This window comes from Centruroides sculpturatus, unplaced genomic scaffold, assembly GCF_000671375.1.
Source record: "Centruroides sculpturatus isolate CEXI.00-Female unplaced genomic scaffold, Cexi_2.0 scaffold987, whole genome shotgun sequence".
NCBI classification, from domain to species: domain Eukaryota; kingdom Metazoa; phylum Arthropoda; class Arachnida; order Scorpiones; family Buthidae; genus Centruroides; species Centruroides sculpturatus.
Window position 1 is genome coordinate 310,933 of NW_019385239.1, and position 11,744 is coordinate 322,676.

Here is an 11,744-nt window from a genome sequence, read left to right on the forward strand (position 1 = left end):
TCTGGCGTCAGGCATTTATTGAAGCTACTGGGCATGGTTAAAACTCAAGACAGCGTAAGCACAATTATTCCAGATATTACAGGTTCCGACAAGTAAAGAATTTTTATAGTCCTGCCACAAATAAGCTATATATTGATTATTGACCATTTGTGACATGCTATAACGAGCAAAAATTTAAAAAAACTAATAGGTAGGTTTAAAATTAATAAATACAAATGTATTCTGACAGTGAATGAGTTAATTATGCTTTCTATTTGCAAAATTCCTCAACCTTAACACAAAATAAGAAAAAAAAATGAATTTTTAAGAAATTTGCGGGATTTCCCGGGATATTTCCCGGATTAAAAAAACAACCGGGATCCCGGGATCCCGTTTGAGAAACCCTAATAATAACCTTATAAAGGCCAAGAAAATAAGTTACTACAATATATTGAACAGAAAATAACAATAATAAATATTTTTGGTCAGTGATAAAAAAATACCACCCGAGAAAGGAGATGGAAAATCAGGATCCTATTGATTTCAAAAACTGGTATAGGTTTTTTAAGAAACGTGAGTTGAGTGCTTTAACAATTCCTGAAGATAAAAATTTATCTACTGAACGAGACAAAGAGAAGGTGTTGAACCAGCCAATAGTAGCATGTGAAATAGTTAAGATTATTACAACATTAAGAGAATCGACAGCAGTGGGTCCGGATTTGATACCAGTTAGTTTTTTAAAACGTTTACCTATAAATATGATAGAAGCTTTAGTGTTGAGTTTTAATTACATTTATAACAATGTTCTTTTACCCAAATTGTGGCATTCTGCTTATTTTCATATGATATTTAAAAAGGGTAAAGATACTGATCCAAAGAATTACCGACCTATCGCCATATTATCAACGTTGAGAAAAATATTCACATCAGTTCTTATGAATAGGTTTGAAAAATGGACTAAGGTAAATGATTTAATTTCAAACTCACAATTTGCATTCATAAAAAAGAGTGGGACGGAAGTGGCCATACAGTAGATCCCCCTATAAAACCGTTTCCTATAGTTATGATTCCTATAAAAATTGTGGCATTATCCGTAAACAACGGTAAAAATAACTCCTATAATACGTAAAACGTCATCGGGCAGCCGAACTACTTACCCGCCGTCCGTAGCGCCACGCTACGGAGAGATTTCTATCGTCTGGACAGTATTATATAAATTATATATAAATTAGGTACTGTACATATAATTATATATTAATTATATATAAATTAGGTACTGTATATATAATTATATATTAACTTAATTTATTGTAACTTTATTATAATTAAATATATATTTTTCGCCGTCTAGCGTCACGCTACGGCGAGTTAGGCGACCTATCGTCTGTTTAGTACTGTAATTTTATACATTTCTTGTGAAAGAAACATTTCTTATTTAACGGCCATAAAAATTATTTATATTAATGATGTCTCCAAAGGTCAACGAAGTTTTCGCAGAAAAATAATATCAGAAATCGCGGCCGCAATTTGATGCGCTGTTCCGCGACGAAACCAAGCTTTAGCAACGAGCGTAGTCAAAGGGTACACACTCGGTAAGTAATCCTACAATTTTTTGTTTATAACGTAGTTTATACGGATTATTTTAAAAAAAATATACGTATTTTGGAAATGTTGAGTCGAATTAGTCTAGAATCGATTAATTTTATGAAAGAAAACCTTTCAAACAGCCGTAGTCCGTAAACTATGATTCCTACAAAATTGATTCATAAAGAACGGAACGTATCTACCGTCTTATAGGGGGATCTACTGTATTTATATTGCTTTCAACCATACAAATTCACCTTGCTAAAAAAAAGACGAAAGGTATATGTGGCCTTTTTAGATCAAGAAAAAGCATTTGACTCTATTTCTATAGATAAATAATGTGATAAATTGGCAGACCATGGAGCAGACTTAACATTTACAAGGGTAATAAGGTCTTTGTTTGGTCAGTACACTATTACAATTAAAAGTGGCCTAAATACTTACCTTCCATTCGAGATATGTGACAGTTTACTACAAGGTGATCTGTTATCACCCTATTTATTCAACTTTATGATCCATGACTTAGATGATCAATTTATGAAGGAGGAGGATGGAATTATTATTAGGGACAATTTGATAGTTCATTCGATACAATACACCAATGATATGGTATTGATTTCACCGACTAAAATAGGTCTACAAAGAAAATTAAATGTAACTCAGAGATACTTTTCGAAGATGGGATTGAAGATCAACCCAAATAAGACCCATATTATTGTGTTTCGAAAGGGAGGTAAGTTGGCGAGGCAAGATCATGATTTTTATTTGTTGAACGAAAAGTTGAAAGTAACTGAGGAAATATTATATTTGGGGGTTCTTATTACCTCAACGTTGTCTTTTGGAAAACACGTTCAGCGGACAAAGACCAAAGCATATAGAATAATTAATAATTTAATTAGTTTATTAGTAAAAATGAAAACCAATTCTATTCAAATGCAGTTTTGACTCTTTTCAGCACTGGTTTTCAACTCTATTTGCTATGCTCTCCCATTATGAGGTCTGGACTGGTTATCCTACTTTAAAAAAAATTCAATTGCTATTTATAAGAAAAATTTACGGATTAGATAAAGCAGTGCTGGGATATGCGATTCGCCATGATACTAACAGATTGTTATTAGAACCCTACTTGGTAATTAGGACCATGAAATTTCTTAAGAGACTGTTAACTAGTGAGAACATACAGGTTAATACAATACTAAGAGTTTTAAAGAACTTGGCAGAGAACAAAAAGAATTATCAAAACAATTGGTATAACAAACTTAGGATCAAATTGGAAAGTTATGGTTTGTCTCATTTACTATTTTACAGTACAGAAACAGACTGGAATTAGGAATTTCTTTATTGGTGGAAAATATGTATAATAATTCAATTGATCGTGAGATGAAAAATTTACAGGAGTCAAAATTTCACCCATGGTATATAGTTAATTTAAATTTCCCTCCAGCAAATAATTATATTCATTATAAAATACCATTTGGGATGAAAAGATTTTATATGCAGATCAGACTAAACAGTTTTTATATTATAGTTGAAGGGAATTATTTGGATATCAGGAATAAACAGTGTAGGCTGTGTAATGACCAAATTTCTGTATATCATATAATTAGTTTGTGCAAGGGTTGCTCCAAACTTAGAGAACAGACTGGTATTTCCACCTTGTCAGCCATCAAATCTACGCAAGAATTCTACCAAAAAATATTTCAGATGGGTCTAATTATGATTACCAGAATATATCAGTTCTTTATTAAATACAGTAGAGCGTCGATTATCCGAAAGAATTCCAGTCAGCAAATTTAAATTTTCGCCAGTGCTGTAGCACTGCCATCTTTGNCTCACAAAACAAACAACCACTCACAATTAGAAAATTAAGCCTTGTTTAAATACTGGCCTCCCTTTCATGGTCGAGCCAATGTTGCCAGTTAAAACACGCAAAAATTTAACAAAAATCATATGAAAGTGGCCAAGATATAGCCAAATGTTGCAGTGCCACGTCACTAGCGGACATTTGAATTTGCCGACTAGAACGCGGTCGGTTAACCGATGTGACTGAATGTGGTCGGTTAATCGGGGGTCAGATAATCGATGCTCTACTGTAATCTAGTTAAGGTATCTGACACCAAAAGGCTAGATGAACTCCAATGACGGGCAAACTGGAGGTAACAGTTGATTGGCAATGACGGATAAACTCCTTGTTGTTATATGATTCTCTCTTTTATTTGGGGTCCTCCCCTTTGTTCACATCTCTTTTTTGAAAATGTTAGGTTAGCTAATCCAATAGCGATTTTTGGATGTAGGTTCCTGATATATAATCAAAAGTGACACATTCAGATGTGTCATCTCTGGACAAGGAAGCAAGTTTGTGGGAAATAGAATAATTCCCTGTAGCTGTTTTATGTTAAGAAAAAATTTTCTAACACTTATTTGGTAAATTTTATATATATATAAAATTTACCAAATAAGTGTTAGAAAATTTTTTCTTAACATAAAACAGCTACAGGGAATTATTCTATTTCCCACAAACTTGCTTCCTTGTCCAGAGATGACACATCTGAATGTGTCACTTTTGATTATATATCAGGAACCTACATCCAAAAATCGCTATTGGATTAGCTAACCTAACATTTTCAAAAAAGAGATGTGAACAAAGGGGAGGACCCCAAATAAAAGAGAGAATCATATAACAACAAGGAGTTTATCCGTCATTGCCAATCAACTGTTACCTCCAGTTTGCCCGTCATTGGAGTTCATCTAGCCTTTTGGTGTCAGATACCTTAACTAGATTACAGTAGAGCATCGATTATCCGACCCCCGATTAACCGACCACATTCAGTCACATCGGTTAACCGACCGCGTTCTAGTCGGCAAATTCAAATGTCCGCTAGTGACGTGGCACTGCAACATTTGGCTATATCTTGGCCACTTTCATATGATTTTTGTTAAATTTTTGCGTGTTTTAACTGGCAACATTGGCTCGACCATGAAAGGGAGGCCAGTATTTAAACAAGGCTTAATTTTCTAATTGTGAGTGGTTGTTTGTTTTGTGAGCAATAAAAAAATTAATTAAAAATAATTTTCAATAGTGACAATTATTATTTTTAAAAAATTTTAGTTTGGTTTAACATCGATGAAAATTCAACACGAAGTAGGCTAATAGTGATATACTAATATACTATACTAATAATGTATTTTTTCAACTTTCGGTTATCCGTTTTTTCAGTTATTCGACCAACTCCAGTCCCCAATTGAGTTGGATAATCGATGCTCTACTGTACTTCAATATCAACTACTGTGGATCGCTGCCTTGATCCAGATCCTGCCTGACAGTGCCAGTTTCATCCTCCTACTTGAGAGGAGTCAAATACATTCTCTTATTGGAACGTATCTTCTCCTGACCCTCACGTGTCTGACTTCCTCAACATTCTTACAACAACAGGTATTTATCATCTGGCATCTGAGTGTAAACTCTCTCTCTCGCATTAGAGACCTGCTACAATATGCTTACAATGACTCGTTATTGTGATCTTTATTGTAATCAATATATAAAATCCTATGTAAATACTGGTACAGTGGAACCTCGGTTAACGAGCACTTCTCATAATGAGTGATGAGAAGAGAAGAAGTCCTGGATTGTATGCATGTTACACCAGTCTGTGTTTAGCACTTGTTCCGCTAGCATCTTAATGTCGCTTGTGATCACACATTTTTCAAAATTTGTGTTCAGACATATTACATATAAACATCAATAACCATAGCCCATTATATAACAAGCCAAACAATATGCCAAATTCTAGGGCTATGGAAAGGCTATTTGGTTCATTCTGTGCTAGAAGAAAAGATGATGATTCACACTCCTTAACAATGTATATTTTATAATTTTCTTTGAATAAACATTATACATAAAATATTTGTGTATTTTTTTTCACCATGGAATGCATTATCATATTTTACATGAATTTATATGGGAAAAATTGTTTCACTTAATGAGTGTTTAGCATTACAAGTAAGATTCTGGAACAAATTATGCTTGTTAAGTGTGATTCCATTGTATTTGTTTAGTTTAAATCTGTAGTGGAGTGCAATTCCTTCTGTTGCGCAGTCTCTTAGATCTCCTTCATCCTGAATCCGACTGCCTTCACATGCGACCATTCATGGGAAGAAAAAACTAATGGTCAAATGGTTTTCTGTGTCTTCCCTAAAGAAACAATGATGTTAGTCCTGATGTGGACATCATGGATGTGATGCCGACCCTTCGATCAAGTGGTGTGGAAGTATGGGAGCACTTTGTGCATTATCACATAATCAATATTGTTTAGAAAATTATAAATTACAACATAGATATGCATGTGTCATAAAGTAATGTGAAATGTCAGAGTTTAGACTGTCAAAAACTCCTAGTGTGAGTGAGTGCACAAGAGTGTGTGTGTGTGTGTGTGTGTGTGTGTGTGTGTGTGTGTGTATGTGTGTGTGGTTGAATCTGAATTAACTCAAATAATTAAATAACTTGAACAAACCATCAAATATAATAATAATAATAATAATAATAATAATACGGTAATTAATGATTATGGTGTTCAAGAGTTTATTAAATATATTATATTATTAACACTACTTACCACTTCCAAAATTTTTTATTGGCATGTAGGTCAAGGAATATGCAACTAATTTTTTTTGTTTTTGAATATCAGATGCTCTCCATGATAAAGTAAAGGAATGTTCTGTTATTGACTTGACAGTTACATCCAGTGGGGGATGCATATCTTCTAAAAAAAAAAAACAATTTTATTTTTAAATATCATAAACTGAAATTTAATAACTAAAAAAATAATTATTCTAATTGGAAATGAATTTATATTTGCTCAAAAATAACCATATGTTACATTATTATAAATATAAGTTTATACCTTTTCTTATTCAATAAATATGAAAATCTAATGAATCAAAATGAATGGAAAAAAATTTAATGAACAAATTGCAATAAAATTGGAAGCTGTGTTCTAAAAAACTATAAAATACAATTTTATCTTTTTTAATAAATATTAGTTCAAATTTCAATCCTCACAATGTCACATAATGATTCTGATAGCCTTGTTGAGATACTTTAGCTTCGGTAACAATGAGGTACAACCTATCAGAAGTTTGATGCGATATATAGACATTGGGAAAACCCCATTCATAAGGCATTGCGAAAGAAATTTGAACTTTGTTCTTCTCAACAAGGCTATCAGAACTATAAGGAGGCAATATTATATGCTTTTGTCACATAATGAATAACATTATCATTTTTTATCTAGAGATGTTTTGAAAATAAAATCAACTTAATGTATAAAAGGAATTCATAATCATATTCTGATAGTAGATATTGGAATATACATCTATTATAAAAAAATGCTCTTAGTTTTATTTAGATTATGTTAGAAAACATGAACAATATAATGAAGTTACAAGTGTGTTTTCTACTGTCTATTACAGTGATACCCAATCTTTTCTACAGTATGGAACACTTCTGTGAAGAAAATGTTAAGAGGAACACTTACCTAAATTAAAATGAAATAAGTTTATCATCAGTTCTTTGTTAAAATTAGACAGTTACAATTTCAAATCAATGTTTTTTATATTTTAATATTTATTGAAAAAATTATAATTTAAAAAAATTATAGAAAAAATAGTTTTACTCAAGTAATTCATTTAATGTGAAGCTTCTGCCTGATTTTTTTTACTCATTTCTTCTATGTTGGGATGTATACAAGATAAGGCCACCCTGATTTTTTCCTCTAAATTTGTTAATATGTCTCTTTTTTAGTTTTTACGTTGGTTAATGTGGTAAACCCTACTTCACATAAATATGAAGTTAAAAAACATAATAAAATTTTTATGGCTTTTTTATATTTGTGGATATTCTTGTTGGACAGATATCCAAAATTCATCAAGATTTGTTTCAGAGTGCTTGATTTTCAAAGTGTGGTTAAATGACAAAAATATAAGCTCCTCTTCCCCTTGCACATGAAATCCAAGATTATTATTATGTACAGGTATACCTCGCCTTACGTCGGTAATTGGTTCCAGGAGAACAACGTAAGTCGAATTTACTTGTCTCCGAATCTACTTGTCACTAGGCTAAACCATAAATTACCATTCCCGGTTCTGTATTTTATTTATTAATGCATTTTTAATAATATATGGTTAATAAAAATCAATTTTAAGCTTACAAACAAATAAATTTTAGTTTTTAATATAGAACAGAAAAAAAGTATTCTAAATTTACGAATGCATGTACTGTAAATACAGAACATACTAGTATATATTTTAATATGATTCTATGTGCTTTAAACGTTTTTATAGTGATATTACGACTTCAATATTTGTGGCGGACAGACGTAAAGTCGAATAAAATGACTTAAACTTGATTTTTATTTTTCCATATACTTTTTTGACAAACGATGTATAATCGGGAACGACGTAACTCAAAACGACGTAAGTCGAGGTATGCCTGTATTTCTGTTGAAAATGGATTACTAACCTAATCATATTTGTTTGGTCCAGAGAAGGGAAATATTTTCTTACGTTGTTGTCCAATATTGATAAATGTTCTGATATCAAAGAAACACAATTGGTGCTATTGTTGTGTACAAATGGAAACATGCTAACATTATTTTTTTTACTCTTTTTTTTGAAAAAATGATCTTATGGAAAGCTGATAGTTTGCCTGTTGATGTTAAAATGTTTTCATTTGCACAATGCATAGTCATATTGACAGTGTTTAAATAATTTAAAATATCTCTTAAATAGCTCAATTTAGCACACCACATATTACTAAAATATTGTGAGAAGTACAGTACATATTTTCTTGTTTGAAGAAAAAAGTAAGTTTCACAAAACCTTTCACTCTTTTTCTAGCAGTTTCTTACTGCTAGAAAAAGAGTGAAAGGTTTTGTGAAACTTATTTAAAGAAGTTCTAGCTTTCTGTGCATGGAATTGAAAAGAAGTAATTCTTTTTTAGTTCTAGCATATGGGAAAGCACCTTTCCTCGAGAAAGCCATCTGAAATCTATACGAAAAAGTAAGCCTTCATATTTTGCTTCCATCACTAAACACAGTTATTTAAAAAGTTGAGATTTTGATGGTCTCACCTTTATGTAATTTACAATATTAACAACGCTAATCAGAACACTTTCTAGTTCTGCAGGTAATGTTTTTGCAATAAGTGCCTCCCTATGTAAGAAGCACTGAAATAAATCTTACTGTTTTGTTGCTGTGCAAATATCACAAATCCTTTGGACTGAACTTACCATTGATGGAGACCCATCACTACAAATTTTCACACACTATTTCCAGGTCAAATTTAAATGTTCAAAGAAAGAACTAATTTTGCTATACATGGATTTTCCTGTTGTCCTTTCTGAAAACTCTTTACAACATAAAAATTCATTACCTATTGTATTTTCTTTAATAAATCTAACGAATCCAAGTAAAAGGGCATTTTCACTGATATCAATGGATTCAGCAATTTGAAAAGCAAAATATGTATTGTGAAGTTTACTTGCAAATCTGCCTTCAATGTCACATGTAATATCAATTATTCTTATTTGAATAGTATTATTTGAGAGAGATAGTTTCATTACTTTTTTTGCATTTTCCCCAAAGTACTAGAGATTTCACAACATGCGGGTAAAATTAGTATCTAGGCTTTTAATATGTGATAATTGTTTCATAGCTGCTAATTCTGCTTCTTTATGTGATGCTATTTGAGTTTTATCTGATAATTTCACAATTTTTTGAAATATGTTGTTTGTTTATTTTCACATTTAAAAGTCTCTCAAAAATCTTTTCCTTTTGAAGTAAGATTTTATGCTGAGTTATAAACTGTCATTTCAATTTTACAGGAATCATTGCACTAGTTAGCAAGTTTAAGTCCACATACACAATGTATGATATTGAATAATTTTTATCACTTGCCATGTAAAACCATAATTCATATATTCATTCATTTACTGATGATTAATTTTAAGTTTTTTTGAGCAGCTGGGTATTGCTTTTAAACTAACTGGCTGCCTGTTCAATCTCATTGTCATCGATTGAACTTGTATCGTAATTATTTTTCCTTATGATAAATCTATTCATCATTTTTAGAGGTATAAAATTATCATAAAATATAATTAAATATACATTTACTTAACTTACAATTGTTTAATAATAGAATGTTGTTAATATTATTTTAACTGCATAACCATTACAGATATACCATCTCCATTTGAACACAAAAACAAACTGTAGCAAAAATAGCTAAATATCTGACCTTCTATTCTTCTGTTAGTAGTTGGAGAGAATAGCAAACAGCAATAGAATTTGGAGTGAGATTGCAGCAATTAGATGAGAAATACACTAGTCTGATATATGAAAAATGACGCAAGGTATTAATATCTGGACTGCTCAAGACACATACATTTTATATAAAAATGTGTGGCTTAGAAATGCACATATCTTATGTGATGTGCAAACTTGCTTCTGACGTGAAACCGATCTGGATATATCAGTTGGGTCAGAACGTTGCAAGTTGCCCTATGTACAGTATAATCAACATGTTGCCAATGCTAAAAAACATAATTAATGTAATGACAATCAAAATATTCTGTAATTTAATCAAATTGAAATTTTAAATATTAAACTATAAATATGACTACATTAATATAAAGTTATATATTATGAAATAGTTTATTATGATAATCTGGCCTTACCCGGAACACTTTTGAAATGCTTAGTAACACTAGTGCTCCACTGAACACTGGTTGGGAACCACTGGTCGGTTACCTAAATAGAACTAAGAGTATCTTTTATGAATATGCTAGCTAGCTTTTTCATCTGCAGTTGTTTTGCAAATGGAAATGAGTCCTATTATGATGGTGATTAAATGTTCTACTCTACTACAAACTGGGAAAGTAAATAAAATAATGAACACAATAGCCATATATTTCTTCCAGCAGAATGGTGTAAAAATTAATACAAAATAAATGTTTTCAGTCTACTTCTAAGACTGCTTCAAGTTGATGAAATTGCCATGATTTTCAGAGATGGAACACATTGAAGAAAATATTCATATAAATTTGAATTCAAATTTTAACCAATGGGATGTCTCCACTCTGCATGCATGGTCCATGCATGGCAGGCCTTATTTTGGCCCATAAATTTCAAAATGGAATAGTCAAAAGAACAGAGTAATGAATTAAATTTGAAACAACCAATAGGTGTGCATGTGTAATTAAATTATAATGCTGTATCATAATGTGCTTGCCAAGCATGAGAAATATATTTTTCTTCTTTAAAGTTAATATGGGTAATTAGAAATGCTTGAAATTTTCAAAGCTGACAATGACACTGTATTAACCTCCATTTTGGAATATGTATTATATCTGAAGCAGATCTTAGGAGATCAAAAACATTCATTTTTGATGAATTATATCTGTTTTCTGGACCAAATCAAGGTTGTTTGGTGTCTATAATTTTAGCTTAAGATTTAAACTTAGAAATAATTTTTAAAGTAACAATTACAACTTAGTTAAAAGTAACTTAAATTACAGAAATAAATCTAAATTAAATTATCAAGAAAGTTATCTAGAAATAGAATATTAGAAAGAAGACAACTTATATTATTTATCATCAAACTGAAAATTAAGTCTTTAAATTGTTACCCAGCCTTATGACAGAAGCTATATATATATATATAGCTTCTGTCATAAGGCTGGGTAATATATATATATATATAAAAGATTTATACATTATACAATGAGAAATCTATTTAATGAAGCTGAATAACAAGAGAAAATCATTGTTAATTATAAAAGATAACAGATTTTTCTTAAATATACAATGGATAAAGGTGCTTCTGTTGACTAGTAAGGAATTAAAATTATACAAGAAAAAACAGTTTTTCACAAGTTTGATAAGAAAAAAAAATTATATAGATTTTAACTGTTATACACAGATATACCTCACCTTACGTCGGTAATTGGTTCCAGGAAAACAACGTAAGTCGAATTTACTTGTCTCCTAATCTACTTGTCACTAGGCTAAACCATAAATTACCATTCCCAGTTCTGTATTTTATTTATTAATGCATTTTTAATAATATATGGTTAATAAAAATCTATTTTAAGCTTACAAACAAATAAATTTTAGTTTTTAATATAG

General features: G+C 30.9%; 1 protein-coding gene across 1 annotated transcript in view; it reads right to left on the minus strand.

Annotated features, from left to right (window-relative positions):
* LOC111636581 (multiple epidermal growth factor-like domains protein 9) overlaps positions 1-10,314 on the minus strand; it is a 35,924-nt gene extending 25,610 nt beyond the window's left edge. Inside the window, exons 1-2 of the mRNA XM_023381857.1 lie at positions 10,295-10,314; positions 6,177-6,323 (exon numbers count right to left, since the gene is read on the minus strand). Of these exons, the coding sequence (XP_023237625.1) occupies positions 6,177-6,318 (142 nt within the window). The 5' untranslated portion in view covers positions 6,319-6,323; positions 10,295-10,314. The remainder of the gene's footprint in view (positions 1-6,176; positions 6,324-10,294) is intronic.
* Positions 10,315-11,744: the final 1,430 nt, after the last annotated feature.